At 41.7% G+C, this 19,808-nt stretch overlaps 1 protein-coding gene across 2 annotated transcripts; it reads left to right on the top strand.

Moving 5' to 3' along the window:
• Positions 1-1,449: 1,449 nt before the first annotated feature.
• Positions 1,450-18,097, top strand: slc22a17 (solute carrier family 22 member 17). 2 transcript variants are annotated; one of them, XM_031294585.2, is made up of 10 exons: positions 1,450-1,678; positions 3,097-3,636; positions 8,894-8,997; positions 10,540-10,694; positions 11,316-11,481; positions 12,102-12,226; positions 13,607-13,712; positions 14,177-14,400; positions 15,127-15,238; positions 16,105-18,097. In XM_031294585.2, the coding sequence occupies exons 2-10, from the start codon at positions 3,160-3,162 to the stop codon at positions 16,379-16,381; spliced, it is 1,746 nt and encodes a 581-aa protein (XP_031150445.1). In that variant the 5' UTR covers positions 1,450-1,678; positions 3,097-3,159; the 3' UTR covers positions 16,382-18,097. The 2 variants fall into 2 exon arrangements, with proteins under 2 accessions (XP_031150445.1, XP_031150446.1); XM_031294586.2 differs by having other exon boundaries at positions 1,466-1,678; positions 3,081-3,636.
• Positions 18,098-19,808: the final 1,711 nt, after the last annotated feature.

Below are 19,808 nucleotides of genomic sequence, written 5' to 3'. Positions count from 1 at the left end.
AAAGTGTGCCAAATCTAATAGGATATATTAATAATTAACATTAACAAGGCATGATCAGTAGCATTTCCATAGTGTAAGCAATAAGAAGCTTTCTGCACATTAAGCAATAGTCCTAAACAATGTGAGTCTGGTGGGCTCAAGAGAAACAAATCGTTTAAATTGTTTAGATTAGATAATGATAGATGATATAGAATTGATTATAATAAATTTACATTACAAATCTAATAATACTCGTTATAGCCAATAATATATAGCCAGAGAACAGCAGGAGACAATAATACAACAATGTGATTAGGGCAAGAATTTGGAACAGCTTATGAGATAACGTGAGATACGTTGAATCTAATATAGCCTAGTTTTTAAAAAACAGGTGTGATAATTTTTTATTTGTGGAAATGGAAAGAGGAGAGATAGCTGAATGTAGCATACATACATTTTTTGGTTAAAATGTTACCTACAATTATTTAGGCCTAATTAGTTAATTCTGCATGTCGCCACTTTCACCTAAACAGAGTCAGAGGAGTCTTTGTTGTTTTAAAGAGCCTAAAAGTTATATTAACTTTGAGTGTTTTTATCCATTTTAATGCTTCAAATCAACAACCATTTTTATACAATAATATTAAATGAAAAATAATCAATGTTGGCTTATCGGAATCAGTCAATAACTCTATATCCACAACGTTCCACTTCCGGGATTGCGCCGCTGGATTTCACTCTTTTTGGCCGGATGTCTGTCACCTTCTGCTTTCTTTGTGTTGGAATTTTAAACTACGGTGGATTTATGAGGACTATGGTTAACTGCTCCTCAGATCTCTGCAGGGTAAATTGAGACAGATAGTTAGACTATCTGTCCAATCTGAGTTTTCTGTTGCAGGACCGTACACATGTTCCACCAAAACTAGTTCCTTCCCGAGGCTATTTTGCAGCGGCACCGTGGCTGCAGAAATGCCTATAAACCAGAGCATGTTTTTCTCCCAGCACGGAATGCTGTGTGGCGTAGCCAGACCCTCCTCCGCAGCGCTGGGAAGCAAGGTGTGGCACAGCAAGACTAATATGTACCTAAATTAATAAAGGAAACAGGAATTTATTGCTGAGTGACCTACCACCTCATCATATACGATCTTTGAAAGCAGTGAGACGAGGGGACATCGCTTTGACGATTTTAGCCGACTGGTATCGAAGTGTGCTGCCACCGGCGGAACTGCTCGTCTCTATAAACAAGCTTCTCCTAATGCAGTTTTCCACCCGCTCTTTGTCAGCGACCGGCGGCTGACTGACGACGCGTTTCCCTTTAAGATGATGTCGGACACAATCATGTCTTATTTAATCATTTTGTGTAATGTCGGCAGGCAGAAACATGGACAAAACAGTAACGTTAAAAACCAGCGACGGTAGGAGAGGAGTCTATTAGCATCATCTCACCTCAAAGTGGCTAACAGGAGTCCAGTGTCCTTGCTTGTGTCAAAGGCAGCGCTGGTGTTTATTAGAGACTACACTTCTCTGGGACAGAAATGTCTTTTCATATAACAGACAAAGCAGACTAGCATCGAGGCGCAAAGAAGACAGTGAATGCGGTACTCCCTACTCAGTCTCCCCTCTCCCCCCGCTATGTTTTGGAGGTTTGGAAGAGACTACGGGCAGTAGCTTTTTGGCTCACATTGGACAACATTTTAAACGGGTGAGTAACAGTTTGCGTCTGGTTTTGAAGCCAGGCAGACGTTGTAATATCAGCAGCTGTGTGATTCGCCAGTCTGCCCGGGGCAGGTGTAATTTTATTCTCCTCACACTGTCGCTCTCTCTGTTATTGTGTTAGTACTTCCACAGAGGCCAGCCAGTCCCATACTGTTACATTCCCCCCACGTCCTTGGCTTTACCCCCCTCGTGTAAAAGCTCTTATATAACCCTGTGGGATTCCTTTTTTTTTTTTTGGAAAGACTTCCTGGCCCTGTGCAAGGAAAACACGGCAACGCTGGCTGCTTGAGGAGCACCATGTGTACCGACAGAGGAGGCTGCTGAGGAAAGCACAGGCTGTTCACATTCCAGCCCTCAACTGGGAACACAGAGAGCAGCCTGTAATACAAAAAAAAGGGAAGGGCTCCCTCTTCTCTAAAAACACCCATCCTTTCAGGGGTTTTCTATCCATCTGTTTGAGGTTTAACCCACAACCTTTTTTTTTAACTTTACTGTTATTTATACTTGTTTTCTGTCTCCCCATGTACCCTTAAAGGCTACTGACAACAAAAATCCTCTTTTGACTGGAGTCTCTTCATTGTGCAATGACTTGGGGGTCTTGTCAAATGACAAAGCCAATAAAGCTTTATGTCAGGCCTATAACCAATTGGTAGTGTTTTTTTTATAAACAGTATTAAAACAGATCAGTGGGTCTGAATAAGAACTACAACTAACAATAATCTTCTTTATCTATTGTTTGGCCTATAAAATGTAAGAAAATAGTGAATGCAATCATTTCAGCTCTTCAGTGGATCTAAGCGTATAGGTATGATCTTATACTCCTGGTACTAAATTAACTCTTTGGATGGACAGAATTGGATTATGTAAATACTCTGCTCCTGTATGCTACAGTATTTCTTATGTTCAGTAGGAATCTATGGACAGATATTTGCTCAGTATTTAAAATAGTGTAGTCTCATTGTGAAAGGACCCAGTGTGTCCCCCTCTTACTCTGGAAATGTTGGAGTCGGTCAAAATGCAACGTTACTGTGAACTTTCACATTGGTGTCACTCCACAAAGCAGGAAAACAGCAGGCAGGAAATACCACGTGGCTGGTACTTAAGGTGAACACATACGCGTCAAAGTAAAATTTGCCAAGTAATGGCTATACGTCTGATATCTAACTATATTCAGATGTTGATACTGTAAGTATGCACGATACCAGGACCCTGAAACTGAAGCAGATGGGTGTTATTCAGCTGTCATTTATTACTTTATTTATACCTGTGCTTTTCATACTGTGGAAATGTATTGTGAAAGGTTATGTTTTTCATTATCTCTAAGATTTAGCCTGCTTCATGTCTGTCTCGTGTTGGGTGTTTAAACTATAAATAATAATGCTGTGTAGTTCTTGTCTTCCACAGAGCTCTCCTACGTCTCTTCCCCTCTGTCTGGGGAACAACCATCACGACAACCCCCACCCCCCAATGATGACTTCCCCCGACTCTCCACCTCTGGTCTCCCCTTCCCCGTGCCCTGCTCCCCCTCCATCCCTCCCCTCCTCACCAGTTCCCTCCTCTCCAGCCCCTTCTTCCTCCTCCCTGCCTGCCCCACCCTCGCTACCTCCCACGGGGGAAGTGATGGTGCTGGCTCTGGGCAGGAAGAAGCAGAGGGTTCTGATTGCTCTCTCCATCCTGCCCAACCTCTTCCTGGCCTTCCTGCTCTCTTCCGACCCCCTCATCACCCTCTCCCCTCCCCACCACTGCCACCTGCCGGGGCCATTACCATCACCCGAGGTGCTGAACGCCTCCCTGCCCTGGGAGAAGGGGCAGAGGCACGGGGACAGCGGGGGCCTGTCCCAGTGTAAGCAGTATGTCAACGGCAGCCAGTCAGCAGTAGTGGAATGCGAGGCCGGCTGGGACTACAACGTCACAGAAGGGCTGAGGAACAACATCGTTACTGAGGTAAAGCTCCGGCCTGGGATACTCTTGAACTCTCTAATTATGGGCCTGGTCTAGTTTATTGTTTTGGCTTTCTGTGGGAGGGTTACCTTTTTATTCATTTATGGATTGTGGGCCCTAAAATGCTGAAACAGTTGTTATCCACAGGAGGGTCTTGCTGAGCATGCAGCCTCTTCTCCTGGTGGCTTGTAGAGCCTCGGATGTTGCTAGTTTATAATGCAACATAGTATTTAATTGCCTTTATTTTTAAGTGATGTTTTGTTATGGTTGTGTGGAGACAGGAATTGTTGTGAAAACTCTTCCTTGTTGGTGCATTCAAGAAAACTCCCAACGTCAGAGATTCGGGAGATCCTGATAACATTTTCCAACACAAACCTCCTGTTTGGTGCAGACGATGATGAATGTGCATAGTACCAACGTTTGAGGTAGTCATATGAGACTGATCATGTCAGAGGTTAATCCCAGGACAGCGTTGTTCGCTGTTGTTCCATACACACCACTGCTAAACCGCAGAATTACACATGATTAGATAAAAAAAACAAAAACAAAGTTCTGTTTAGGTATAGTGTCTCTCATACACTCACCTGTCTTTTATGTGGCGTTAGTAAGAAGTGAGTTTACCAGACTTCTGCAGTTTGCTCCTCATCTCAGCTTCAGGGAAATGGCTCAAATAATTAAAATGAATGAATCTGAAAACTTTTCATGGACCCCCTGGCTAAGTGCCACGGACCCCATTTTGAAAATCACTGGCATAACAAACTCAAATCTCTGACGGACGGGTGGCATTGTGGGTAATGTGGGCGCCAGGTTTTGACAAGGAAGAAGACAATATATATGGGACTGCTGCATCAGTTTTCTTACTTTTTAAAAACTGTCCATCTTGAGTCTTGCAATGCCCTTTTTAAGTTGTTAGTTAGACTTCCATTCAACCGTGAGAGTAGGGCTGGGACGCCAGGTTGGACAATGCTCGGTGACTCATTCAGAAATGTGTTTTACCTACGTCACTGTCAACGTCAAGGGCCGTTGGAGAGAGATTTCAGAGAATGTGAAGAGGTCAAAGTTTCCTTACACACATCAGAGGAAGAACAATCTCTGCTCACAACCTGATTGGTATTGAGATAGAAAAAGATTGTACTTAAATTAATGTACACCATTATTATGCTTTGGAATATGATTGGCAGCGATTTGTACATAATGGGAACATATACAAACATAGGAATGATCCCTTAAAGGTCCTATGACGTACTGCTTTTTGAATGCTTTTATATAGGCCTTAGTGGTCCCCTAATACTGTATCTGAAGTCTCTTTTATATAGACCTTAGTGGTCCCCTAATACTGTATCTGAAGTCTCTTTTATATAGACCTTAGTGGTCCCCTAATACTGTATCTGAAGTCTCTTTTATATAGGCCTTAGTGGTCCCCTAATACTGTATCTGAAGTCTCTTTTATATAGACCTTAGTGGTCCCCTAATACTGTATCTGAAGTCTCTTTTATATAGACCTTAGTATTCCCCTAATACTGTATCTGAAGTCTCTTTCCCGAAATTCAGCCTTGGTGCAGAATTACAGCCACTAGAGCCAGTCCCACAATGAGCTTTCCTTAGGATGTGCCATTTCTGTGTCTGTAGCTTTAAATGCTATTGAGGAGGAGGGGGGGGGGGCACAGTGGAGGGTGGGGGTGTAGTCTTGACCAACTACCATGCTTTGCTTGTTTGCAAGCCATGATGTCTCTCTCTTTCTCATGGGTGGGCCAAATTCTCTGGGCGGGCAAAGCAGAGAAAGGGGAGGTAACCTTCCTCCTTATGAAGTCATAAGGAGCAGATTCCAGATCAACCCATCTGAGCTTTCATTTTCTCAAAGGCAGAGCAGGATACCCAGGGCTCAGTTTACACCTATTGCCATTTCTAGCCAGTGGGGGACCATAGGCAGGCTGGGGGAACTCATATTAATGTTAAAAAAACTCATAAAGTGACATTTTCATGCCATGGGACCTTTTAAAATGTCTTGCTTGTGGGCATTTCAGTAACTGTCAAACCATGTGCCTCCCTGCTCTGAGGATTTAAACCACCTGGGCACAACTTTGTATCTTTTAACCTTTAAACTGTAACTTCTTGTCTTATATATAAACAGCAGGCAGGCAGGTTAAATATAAGCTACAGTGGAAGAGGGACTATTGTGTCACTGTGATATTATCTTGCCTTTGAATTGCATTGTGTCCCCTAAAAGAAACACCAGGAATATTGACAGGTTTGAAAAATAACCCCGTATCAAAAATTTCAGGTGGTTTCTTTTCCTCATATGCTCATAACTACACAATCAAAGGATTGCTCCAAATGAGAGAAAAACAATCTATTGAAGTTGCCAGTGGAGCTTGTGTTTCTCAATGCAATTATAGATTTAGGTCTAATTCTCAAATTTCTAGCTGTAGGAAAAAGCTGCTCTTGCTGTACATATTCATGAAAGCAACCCACGTCCTACATGTATTTGATTTGTTACAACAGGTAGCCAATGTGATAAATACGCAGGTAAATGCTGTGTTGGTGCATTAATGTGTCACTATGTATGCTACTTGCATGACCAGTGGGAAAACAAACATGCATTTCCTCTCAGAGTTGGATTTCATAGTAAAAACATTGAATTGCAGTAATAGAGCCTAGACGGCTGCTCACAGTTTTCCACTCAGGCTGGTCACTCTGTGGCCTGTGTGTCTGTTTTGTGTGAGCCACACCCAGCCCTCCAGTCCATGGTATTAGGGCAGTTCGCTGGTAATCCACCCACATCACTGCAGCGAGCTGAGGATACATAAACGCTGCCAAGGGAAGCATTTAGCAAAAGCATGTGTGCAACATAAGCATTCTTATAGGCATACAGTAAGTAGCATGCTTACAGTCTCGTCCGTCCACTCCTCATTTTACATACTGAGAGTGACATGGGCAGACAAGCAGACTGACATATTTTGGCTCTTAAGTCAGGTTAAGCTCAGAAAGTATTTTTTTTTTTTTTGCTGTCATGACGATCTGTTCCTCCAGTGCTGCTTCGCTTTGCTTAGCTGGCAGTCCACTGAGCAGGAAGCAGGAGGGCATCTGATCAGCTTCGTCTCCGCCACGATCAATAAATACTGTCACTTCACTAGAGACAAACTCCACTTAACATCGCTATGCTGTGGATCTAAGGGCTAATGCACAGGCACTTCCTGTCATTATTAGGGCTGGGCAGTATGATGATAATATACAGTACCATGAAATTACATATGTTTGTCAACCCTCAATAATGTTGTCATAGCATTTATATAGTAGTAGATATATATTTGATATATACCTGGGTGTATTACCCATGGGGACAATATAGCAAATTAATAAGCAGGACTTTATGGCAGTATTCCATTTATTGGAATACTATTGATTTGTCAGATTAAACATAAGAGACAGTTTCTGAATTGTTTTTTTTCAATAAATTACTATATCGTGTGTGTGTGTGTGTGTGTGTGTGTGTGTGTGTGTGTTCTTCTATCTCTATTAAGATTCTTGTAGCTTTCAAGCTGAAAAGTAACCCTAAAACATCTGTAACCTCGCTCTGATCTAAAACATATCATGTCCTGGGTTTGTCTGATGGCAAAAATTTAGTGAAAATAACAACAAAATATGAATTAGCAAAGTCTTAGTTGAGATCACCACACAATAGCAACAGGCTTCAGTCTGAAATGTGAAAGGAAGAAATGGTTGCAGGTTTCAGTCCTTCCCGGAGGGATGTACCTGATTGGTGCCTCATTCCCAAAACCAGTCTGAGGAGTTTTACAAACTCGTTTGTTTGCATTTTACCCTCCTCCTGTTGTCCAAAGTATTCCACCCGAATGAGCACTATGGGTTGCTATGCTGCCCTTTACCCGACTGATGCGCACTATTGTGGCTCTGTGCCTCAGCAATAGCTGATATTATGTGACAGGCTTTTATGTTTCTGTGCATGTATTCCAATTATGTAAGGCCTTTTTTATCACCAGCCCTCTGCTCTCCCTCTCTAGATCGTTAAAATCATTTTGCTTTTAGCAGCCAGCACACAGCAACATTAGCAGAGCTCAGCTGTTAATGCAAATCAGTGGCTCGGCTTGATTTGATTAGAACGGAGAGAAGATATGTCTTTTTTAAACAAATAGGCCCACCTTCCATGTTAATGCACTATTATTATGTAAATTGGCACAGTAACTGCTACTGTTGCTATTTACTACTGTTACTGATACTGCTGCCAGTACTACTACTACTGAATGTAATACATTGTTATCACCACATACACAGTAATATTATAAGTTTACATCCTCCTGTGTTTGTATTGTATCTTATAGTCTGAGGATCCTGAAGGATTTATACTGCGTCATTCTCTCAGCCAATAATCTCCTTTTGTAATCCAAGTGTACACATCATTATTTTTTAAAACACAAAACCGCACAGTAAAAGAACAAGTGTTAATACATCCAGGAAGGACCAGACACTAAATATCTTGCACCATCTCTGTGAAGTAATTGGATATGAATCATAATATTAGTTTGTTCTGTGAATAAATTAAACTGGGCTTCCTTTGAATCAAAGTAACTCATTAATTAGTCAATTCATTAAGTAAGCAATTTAATTTGCCAGAGACATGTTTCTTCATGAGTAAGTCAAGCTAGCAATCATTATGGCTTAGGGCTTTAAAAAATATCGATAGGAAGGCAACACACTTCAAACTCTCTTTTTAATCTCTCTTTGGAAGCAAAGAACGTCTACTTCTCTCTCTACTTCTTTTGTTGTCTTCAAAACTAGACACATCCATCCATTCAAGCAGTTGGTAGTTTCTCATACGTAATGATTTTCTCTTTTCTATCATTGTAATAGACAAAGGATTTAATGTATTTAGGTTTTGGACCTCACCTTGCACTCTTCTTTTCATCCTTTGCTCACGTTTAATTCACAAATCGATTAAATCAAAAATAATGGTCAGAATAATTCATGATAACAGTAATTATTAGTTGCAGTTCTAATAGGTCATTTGGGTAGGCACTGGGGTCAAAATGTTGAGTTAAGTTTTGGTTGGTTGGAATATTAATAAGACATTATTCCAGTGTGTGCACATCTGGATTTCTATCGCTTCTATTCTCCTGTTGCTCCATATGTGTGGTGATGTCTGCCTGATGACTTCCTGTTCTCCAACATGTATGTTGTTGCAATTACCTGCACTGATAATAACTAACAGATCTGTCTTCCTCCCTCTTGTGTCTGTGCTGTCCAGTGGGACCTGGTGTGTGGTCAGTACTGGCTGGTCCCAGTGGAGGAGGTGTGTTTCATCCTGGGCGTCCTGACTGGCTGTCTCGGCCTGGGCTATGCTGCTGACAGGTAATGCACGCACGCACACCAGCGTTTCTTGCAGCTGTGTGGTTTAGACAGTCATCTGCAGAAAAGACCAAACATACAACCCAAGGCGATTTCTGTTAATAGGTCACTGTGTCAATAGTCTGGCATTGCCAGACCTATCTCCACAGTGCTGTGGAGTTAGGTCTGGCTACACCACAGACACATTCTGGGATAGGAGAAAGAAACGCTCTGGGTGCATTTCTTTAAACCAATCACAATCGTCTTGGGCGGCGCCAAGGTCCGGACGCAATGACGCTGTATCTGCAGAATAGTATCAGTAAGGAATTTGTTTGGAACATTTGCGCCTCGCAAAAAGAAAACGCCATATAAAATATTAAATGTAGTCAACTGTTCACACACTACAGTAACGTGAGCTATTTAAATTAGCTACTGTTCTTGTCATGGCATGCCACAAACTGTGGTGTTAAATCACTTTGTTCCTCAATCTTATAATGTTAGTTTGAGTTTTTGCATATGCCTAGTGCTTAGGACCTCATGCTCTGCAGTCTGCATTAAACACAACCCAAGCACCTCTAATAATTGACATAATGGATCCAGCCTGTGTCTGCTGTGTTGTCGGGGAAGCAGTAATTTTGGGGGGAATTGCGAGGGAGAGAATGCCAGTTTAATCAGCTAACAACCCTTATTCATTTGCTGACCAATTGAGCATAGCATCTGTTTGTTAAGACTAGTGAATTAATGCTGCCACCTAGGGAATGTACAAAGACAAAAAGGGAACAGTGCTAATCTGCAGTTTGGAAACAAAAGTGTTGTGTGCAGCTGAAAGTCACAATTAGTGACATCACAGGAGTTATGCTTCAGACCTTTTGAAGATGCATTTATATGTTTTATTTATGTCTTTCTTTGTGATTCAGCACAACTTCCTTTTTGACAGTTTTGATGATACATTTCGGTAATATCATATTTGAACAGGTTGTCTGCAGGTCCTTAGAATTCATCTTAAAATGTAAATTTAATTTGACAGAAATCAGGCCTTAAAATTATGGGCAATTAGTTTTATTCATAAACATTTTGATCTGGTTTAATTTGTCATTTTGTCTAAATTATTTGCAAATGGCATAAAGCTAGGAATGTGTTGGCAACATTAATGGTTTATGATGCCGTTCCTACTGTGGTTCTCTGTTGTATCTTATCTCTTCTATTCACTGTAGACCTATTTTCCGACCTCAACCCTCTTGCTGTTAATATTTAAACTAGTGAAGTAGTGTTTTTGCTCTTGGATAATCAGAACCTACTTGCATGATCATGTATTTCTATTGTGCATCTTGGTTTCATGTTTTTTCATCTTGATATATATTTAAATGTCTTTTCTTTTCAATGATAAAATGACTAAAGGCACTTTTGGAATGGTAGATTAACAATATCCCAATTTTTTTATTTATTGTAGTCGTATAGTCGTATCAAAAACTGCAAGTGTAATAGATTTTTGGTGTAATATTACAGGTGTAAGGATGTGTCGGTCAGGTGGTTTTCAGGACATACTGTGTCTCTGTTTCCCTGCAGGCTGGGCAGGTCCAAGACTCTGCTGACCTGTCTGACCCTGTCGGTGGTGTTTGGGGTGCTGGTGTGTGTCTCTCCGTACCCCTCCATCTTCATCGTCATGCGTTTCTGTTTGGCGGCAGCTAGTGCGGGAGTCTACCTCATTCTGTACATCACTCGTGAGTATTTCAACATTTTAGGGATAGGGACGCACCGTATTTGTTTTTAGCAGAAAAAGGTCCATCAAACAGGATTAACAGCCATGTTGGTGTCTCTAACATGTAGTCAGGCAGAGCAATGCTTTGAGCTAAATGCTAACGTCAGCATGCTAACATGTTCACAATGACAATGCTGACATTAGGGCTACACGATATGAAGAAAATATGCGTAATATAACGTTGCTGAATATCGCGATATCGATATAACTTCAAAATAAACATATTAGAGTGTACTCAGTTCTGCATTTCCGTTGCTTTCACTATTCTGCTAGAATACAACAAATTGCTTGTTGAATTTAAAACAAATAATACCAGCATTCTTTTATTGAATTGAATATAAAAGGCATCACTAAAAAAATAAGTTACATTTTAAAGTGCAGTTTTCTACTGATGTTTTCTTTCAACTAACACAAAAAATCTCTGAGGGTCTTTCGCGATATGTCGCAACCTTTCGCGATGTGTTTATTGTGCCCAGTTGATATCGCGATGACGATAAAAAATCGGTATATGGTGCAGCCCTAGCTGACATGCTTGTTTAGCAGGTAAGGATTTGTCAGGATTGATGATGCGTTTGCCTGTCAGGTCTGGAGCTGTGTGAACCGTCTCTGAGGCTGGTGGTAACCATGCTGGCCGGGCTGATGACTGTAGCCGGAGAGCTGCTGCTGCTGGCCATCGCCCTGGGCTGCCAGTCCTGGAGGGGCCTGCTGGGAGCCGGCGCCGCCCCGCTAACACTCTTCCTCAGTTACGGGTACGTGTGTGTGTGTGTGTGTTTGCTAGTGTACATGTATGATTATTTGTTTTTAAGCCCTTTCTGTTTAAATTCTCAGTTTTAGCTTTTTCATTCCCATTTGTGGGACTCCATCATCCACATTTCCTTTTCATATTTAGATATTAGAATATCTAAGTATAGTATACACAAGTATGCACGTGCATTTATTTTCCTGTGAGACTGCAGGGACATGAGAGTGAAGGAACCTGATAGTCTTTTGATAAAGTGTCTTGATGCCAACTGACTCGCTGAAAGCTTTGTCGGATGGTATTGATTCCTATCCCCTCGTCACACTGAGCCTTTTAGTTCATGTCAGAATGCATCAGGACTACTTTGTTTAAGGTCCCCAGTCACTCTGAGACCTCTGTTACAAGATAAGCCTTCATTGCAGATTCAAAACCAAATTGACAGAGATTGATTACTAGAAATCAATTGCAGGTTTGTAAGAAAAGCTGGATTAAGATATAAAGAATTGTGCTAACTTTCATGGGTTATTTTTCATGCTGAAGGAGAAATTATGAGCACCATAGTTTTGGTGCTGGGTGAAGGTCAATAAAGATCGAAGAGTGGAACCGACATATTTCTTTTCTCTCCTTCAGCATTCCCGGGGTGTTTCCAGAGTCTCCTCGCTGGCTCCTGATGTCAGAGAGATCTGCAGACATGAACTCCTTCACCGAGAGAAGGAACTCCAACAGAGATGTGAGGGACGATGAGAGCTTCACAGGTGTGTGTGTGTGTGTGTGTGTGTGTGTGTGTGTGTGTGTGTGTGTGTGTGTGTGTGTGTGTGTGTGTTATCTTATAACCTCATTATTTATGGGTTACTCATTGCAGTGCATTTCAAAACATGAGTACCTATCACACACCACTACCAAGAGCAGGTAATGATGCTCAATTCCAATTCATGATTTATTAAAGATACATGGAATTATAATAAAGGATTATGGGCTGCAGCTACGAAATAATCTGAGCTGGATATTCACTGGGCTCTGCAACAGTTTATATGCAAACATGTTTCCCAGGAAGTAAGGCGTTTGCTCTTGTTAAGTTTGTTTTGTGGACATTAGCTTTATATAATAACATCATAGTGTTATAAATAATTTATTAACTGTTTATATTATGGTAATAAATGCTAAATCGGAGGTTAAAGTGTTACCATAGAATCTATTTTTATTAAAGGAACACGCCGACTTATTGGGACTTCAGCTTATTCAACGTATCCCCCAGCGTTAGATAAGTCCATACATACCCTTCTCATCTCCGTGTGTGCTGTAACTCTGTCTGACGCCCCCACCGCTAGCTAAGCCTAGCACAGATCCTGGAGGTAACCGGTTCCAACTAGCCTACTGCTCCGAATAAGTGACAAAATAATGCCAACATTTTCCTGTTTACATGTTGTGATTTATATAGTCACAGCGTGTACAAATAACAAGGTCACATAAGACACAGCCGTCTTCTAACCATATACACACTGGGAACTATATTCTCAGAAAGGTCGAAGCACTGCTACTTCTGCTACATGGGCGGAGTGATTTGCCAGCAGCACCTGAAGCCCTGTGGTGAGGAGCTGGAGTTCACTCAGAGTTGGAGTAATGGAGTCAACAATTACTAGATAGTAAAAGCATAGTGACCTTGTTATTTGTACACCCTGTGACTATACAAATCACAACATGTAAACAGGAACATGTTGGTGTTATTTTGTCACTTATTCGGAGCAGTAGTTGGAGCCGGTTACCTCCAGGATCTGTGCTAGGCTTAGCTAGCGCTGGGGGCGTCAGACAGAGTTACAACACACACGGAGATGAGAAGGGTATGTATGGACTTATCTAACTCTGGGAGTTACTGTGAATAAGCTAAAGTCCAAATAAGTCGGCGTGTTCCTTTAAGCCTGGTGTAGCTACACTGTTCTAAGTGGCTTTTAAACAACCTATATTTGACCAAAAGTAATTGCAACAACATTGACCTCCTGTACATGTCTCTTTTCAGATAAATACAATTGACAGTGACCTATCGATTATTTTACTATTGTTGAGCTGCGAATAATAATAATAATAATAATAATAATTAAAAAAAAAGAATCCTGTTTTGTCCTGTTTACCTGCTGCAGAGCTGGATTCAGAGCCAGCCCCCTCCTCACGCCCCCACCTGTCCTTCCCTGAGCTCTTCCACAGCAGGAACATCTGGAAGAACATGTGTGTGCTCGGCTTCACCTCGTAAGTCATCCCACACAACTCCTTTTTTTTTTTTTTTTTTTTTTTGGGGATTTTCCACCTTTTAATTTTTGACAGGACAGTAAAGTGAGAAAGTGGAGAGAGAGGGGGGGAAGACATGCAGGAAATCGTCACAGGTCGGATTTGAACCCTGGACCTCTGCGTCGAGGCATAAACCTCTCAGTATATGTGCGCCTGCTCTACCACTGAACCAACCCGGCCACCATCCCACACACTCTTGACATTCTTTTAGCAATGCTGCAGTTTTGAGTCAGCCCTTTGCGTTTGCGTAGCACTTTATTCACAGGAACCGGCTGCTGTCTCATATTTCATCCTAAACGTGTTCTGACAGATTTATTTTTTTTTGTATGTTCTTCCACTCTGAACCAATTTTCTATTTAAAAATCTCTTATAATGACTGCTTACTCTTTGTCTTTTTTTTTCTTTTGTCTTTATTCCTCCCTCAGATTCATCTCTCACGGCATTAGTCACTGTTACAGCTCTTTCCGAGGAGACGTCAGAGGCACGGCCCCCAGCTTCTATTGGACCTACCTGCTGTCTGTGTGCGCCGGGGGTGGGGCCTGGCTGTTGCTCTGGGCGACCGTAGACAGGTGCGGCCGCCGTGGCATCCTGCTCCTCTCCATGACGATGACGGGGCTGGCCTCTTTGATCCTCCTGGGACTCATGGAGTGTAAGCAGGCTTTAGTTGTAGGACATTGTTTTCTCCAAAGAGTCAGATGAAGGACGCTATTAAAAGTCTTTGCCCAAAAGGTGGACACAGTCCTCCTTCATCTCCCCAGACGTTATTGCACTTTATTTGAGGCTTGAATGAGGATTAAAGGCCTTGCTTCCTCAAATCCTTACTAAGGTAAAAGTTAGTTTATTTGATGTTAAGCTCAGCTTTGTGGTCATATTAGATCATCTGTACACCACTGACTTCATGTTAGGCTCGTGCTTCATGCATTATGAAATAGATTAAAGGCAAACCGCTCAGCTCTGTTCATGGAAAAATACATTCCAGGTGGCTTTGTCTTTCCACAGCGTGGTGTAGAAACGCACTCCCAGTTGCCTCAGTCTCAGTCTCCCCCTTGTGGCTGAAAATGAGTATGGCATTCCGTTTATGTAGGACACTGCAGTGGCAGCAAAGTCAAAGCTGTGTCAGGCGCTGTGCTTTAGTCATGCATCAAAAGGCCGAGGGGGCAGCAGCACTGGGCGCTGATGGTGTTTAGGTGACCTCTTAGAGGCTACTCACTGCTCTCTGGGTCTACTGTTAATGGGAACGGATGATTCAGAGTTCTACATTGGAAATCAACAGGGCATCATGGTATATCATCAGAAAATTAAAAAAAACGACATGCTGCACTTCATCAAGGTAGTCCATAGTTACTGATGCTTGTGCTTCCTCCTCCCCTTTTAGATCTCAGTGAGACGGCCATCACAGTTTTCTCAGTGCTGGGTCTCTTCTCCTCCCAGGCCACCGCCTCCCTCTGCATCCTCTTCACTGCAGAGATCATGCCCACCGTCATCAGGTAACACTAACACCGCAACACTGATTTAAGAGTTAAAGCAGTCTTTCTTCATTCAGTTTTGTGAAAATAAACTGAGATGTGGAATGTGTTGATATTAGTTTTTTTTTTCGAAAAGAGCCTGCTCAGTCCATTAGTGCTGCCAAAACATATCAGGACATTAAAAATGCAGAGTCGTGAGGAAGGAGAGAGGAAATGTCCATCAATATCTATTAGTAATGACGAGACATTTTCAGAAATCTGAAAAAAAAATCCTGATTAACTGAGATCTCTCTTAAAATGACATAACAGCTTAGTGTATCTTCTTTTGAAAACAAAGGAATAAAATGCCTCACGTAAGGTCATTTATAGTACTGCGTAAGACCTAATATTTCTCAAATAAATATATTCATACTTAAAGGATTAGTTTGACATTTTTGGAAAAGCTTATTCGCTTTCTTTTCGAGAGTGTGATGAGAAGATGATACCACTCATGTCGTCACGACAGCTAACTCAATTTTTAACACTTTGGTTCTGTATGGACTTTACCAACAAGATATACCATGTATTATACATTTTCTCATCTAACTCTTAATAAAAAAGAAAATTAGTGCATTTCCCAAAATGTTGAAATACACAATTTCATACACAGACAACAGAGCAACAATAGGCATGTTTACCCTTTTTGTACATATTTTATTAGACCATTAAAATAAGAAACTTTATGAATGCTATTTTACTTGTAATACAAAATAAATAAAACCACACTAAACTGCACCCAATGGGAGTTCTGTTTTTGAATCTGAAAAATGAAATCCTAGCATATATGTGGTAGATGTGTGTGTGTGTGTGTGTATATGTGTCCAATGTGAAGTTGTGTGTGTCTGCAGGGGCAGTTGTGTGGGTGCAGTGCTGGCCCTGGGCTGCGTGGGCCGCCTCAGCTCCCCGCTCATGGACCTGAGGAACCACTATGGTTACTTCCTTCACCACGTGGTCTACTCCTCTCTGGCCCTGCTGGCCGTGCTGTCCATACTGCTGCTGCCTGAGAGCAAGAGGAAGCCGCTGCCTCAGACGCTGGCCGACGGTGAGCAGTACAGACGCCCCCCACTGGGCAGGAGGAGGAGGGACAATGTGCCGCTGCTAGCCACACCCAACCCAGAGACCTAAAAGATCCCTGAAAGAGAGGTCGGACTGTGCTTCAATCACCCACGTTGCAGCCAGAAGATTTACATCCATCATGCTCATGCAGAGGAGGAGAAAGAGACGAGGGCTGCACAGATGATTGTGGACGGACGATGAAGGGCAGTGATGAACGTGATTAGACTGTCTAAGCTTCCTAACATATCATCCTCTAGTCATTCCAAACACAGGCGGTTGGGTCGAGCCATTTGTCTTCACCATTCTCTATTTCCTGCCATTCAGATGTGTGACACACGATGTTCACAGACACACGTAGGGCAGTCTTCATCTTCATCTCCTCCTGACCAGACGGCAGGTGATCTCTCTCCCCCCACCATGTGACACACCAGCATACCCTGCTGCACGCCGTCGTCCTGTGCGTCTGTCGTAGAGCTGTTCGCTGCTTACTACTGACACTCCAGACCAGACGTGGCTCAGAGAGTAGTCGCAAATTATTCCTAGCATTTGTCTTAACCTGCATAGAAGGTCTTTTGTCGTGTTTGCTGTGTACGACAACACTAGAAGTGCTCGAAGAAGATGTGCAAAATCAAAGAAAAGTCAGCTTTGTATACCTCTTTTCTGTGACTCTTGTGGTAAAAGTCTCCCATGTGGCACTCCAAACAGGGACGGACCACAGTTCTCGAACATTTGTTGCAAGACTCGATGGAGTGTGGGTGCCTTGTAAATAAAACTTAGTTTCTTTAACTTCTTAGGGCATCTGTGGCTGAAAACTACAGTACAGTATGCTTTGCAGTGGAGAAGCGGTGCAGAGCACTTTGAAAGATTCTTTTTAAAGATGATGGTGGTTAACTTGCCCCAAATCTACAAAATGTATGGACAGTTTTATGAGCGTAAATAAACTAGTATCAATATTGGGATCAGAGGCAAAAAAAGAAAGGGGGGGGGGAAGAAGGCCTTCAAACAGAAGGGTTCATGTTCAAACTGTTAAATCCAGTTACTGAATCTGGCCTGGAGCCAGCAATATTTATGTCTTATTTATGTTGTTAATAAGCAAAATCAGTCAATTATCCAGAGGCCTAGCATTGTTTTAAAGTATTAAGCTAAATATTGTTAAATTGGGTTGAAATGTCTCTGATCAAATAACAGTGAAGCTGTAAACTGTCACATTCCTATTTGCATGTTTGGAAGCACTGAAGGGCTTGTTTTTTCTGTATTTCCTCAGAAGCATATAGTTACTCAATACCTCTCTAGATGACCAGTCTCAGCTGTAAGAGAATAGACGGGTACAAACAAACTACAGTAAATGTTTAAATGGTGGCTTGTATAACCAGCACACAGATATTTTGTCAGCACTTAAATGTGGTAGTTTTGAAAGAGCTCATCCGTAATTTTGCCTGAATGTTTATTGATGCTGGAGAAAGGGCCCGGTGATTATGCTCCATGAGGTTTGAAAGGGAGCTGAAGAGGGCCCCAGAGCTCCAAATTAACCCCCCCGACTCCTCAAACACGCACCAAGGATATATTTTTCTTCATGGCTTCTTTATTTTGAGTGTGCTGGTTGATGCCATGTTGCATAATGGTTCAGTCATGAGGGAGAATTACCTAAGCATGTCGGTTTAAGTGCTTAAAAAAAAAAAATTTTTCTTAGGTTTTCGTGGGTGCGTGATATTAAGAGGAAGCGGGAGGTGTTTAATTTGGACTCTGACGTTGAGGATTCACTAAAGAAATAAAAAAAAAAAAAAAGGATACTCACTTCTGCTGACGGCTTCTTCCTCTGTCAGCCTTTGGTAGTTTTTATCCCCTCTGTATGTTGCACTCAACAAGTCCTAACACGTATACACTGATAATTATAATCACTACGATTAACTTGGCTCGAGTAGTATTATGTCTGACAACACTGATGATCTGTTCAATGATGAATGTGATGCAGTTAACTCTATAGCCTGATTTAATGTAAAATAAAACTGGTCAAAGAAACAAGACATGGACTTTTTTTTTTCAAAAGAGTTGTTACATGTGAACTTCTGTCTGCAATGTTAAATGCAGAGAAGATGATGCCACTGAAAATAGGGAGGTAATTATGTTACATATCTTAGCACATAGTGTTCTTTAAACGGTGCACAAAATCCATCGTTGACCAGAAGTAACATACAGTCTCTATGGACCTACAGGCATGGAAACCTAAACCTAAACACTATACAATACATTTTTAGCAGAGTATTTCAAATGCATACAGGCATTTCTGCCAGTAGCACTATTCCTGCTGATATTTTGAATGTGATGGTGACGTAACACTGAAGCTGTAGGCCGGTCGTATCTCAGTGTGAACTGCTGTTAAATCTCTCTAATCTGTTTTGGAAATCCCGCTGGTGCTATGTGAAAATCTGATCTGCCAGCTGACCTGGAGCTGAAGCTGACCACCCATCTATGAATAATTGGTAGCAAATGCTCATAACGGACACATTCAATGTTTATACTTTTTCCATGCACATACAGTACAGTTGCACTTTATTATTATTATTATTATTATTATCAGAGGATTTAAAGTGAACGGAGGGAACTTGTCTTATAAAGCTTTGCTGTAAAGGAAGTACAGAGGGCGTAGTAGTGACACAGAATGCAAATTGAGAAAAAAGTATTAAAACATCAGATACAGTATACTGTACGTCTTACCTTCAAATAAAGAGGTTTTCAGACTGGTCCGGGTGTTTCAACAAGAACAAAGAAGTAGAAAGAGAGACCAAGAGTAGCTGAGGATGACAGAATAGTAGTATAACAGCACAGATTATAAACAATGTTACTGTTTTTTTTTTTTTTTTTTTATAGAATGAGAATGAGACTTGAAATATAACCAAAAGCACACAGGTGACATTAACTATGAATGTGAGCCTGTAAATAAAAAGCAATGCAGTGGTCAGACATGTAGCATATGAGCAGGGCATGTGTTGCTTTTTAACCTACGGATCTAAATGTACCTCTCGAGCTCCACCTAAATCAAAAAGAGGCACTTGGTGGGAATGTCAGCAAGTTATCTTTGTCCTCAAGGACCAAAGGAAGGAGACAACGACCAGCAAAAAAGACGAGTCCAGTTAAGCATCATTAGCAACCTTTCAGCAAATCTCAACACTTCTGGACAGGATCAACCCTGCTGTGCTGCACATCAAGTTTAAGTTCATTTGTTATTCTAACCGTAAAAAATGCAGCTGTTATCAAATTCAGTTTGAGGTGCAGAAACCGAGAAAACACCAGACAAAACACAAACACGTTAAGTTTGTTTCAAGTGTGAAATCCTGTAAATAGTTTATGTCTGGTGCTGTGAGACAGGCCACAGCACAGTGGTGTCAAGCTCCTCTTCGAAATTTCTACGTAAAGTGAACAAGTCCTTCCGCTTCCTGGGCTCCATCATCTCCCAGGACCTCAAGTGGAAGCTGAACATCCAACAAACCACAAGAGG

The sequence above is a fragment of the Sander lucioperca genome, chromosome 1 (genome assembly GCF_008315115.2).
Source record: "Sander lucioperca isolate FBNREF2018 chromosome 1, SLUC_FBN_1.2, whole genome shotgun sequence".
In the NCBI taxonomy this organism is placed as follows: Eukaryota; Metazoa; Chordata; class Actinopteri; order Perciformes; family Percidae; genus Sander; species Sander lucioperca.
The sequence above is the reverse complement of the archived record's forward strand: the minus strand, read 5'-3'. Positions and strand labels throughout refer to the sequence as shown.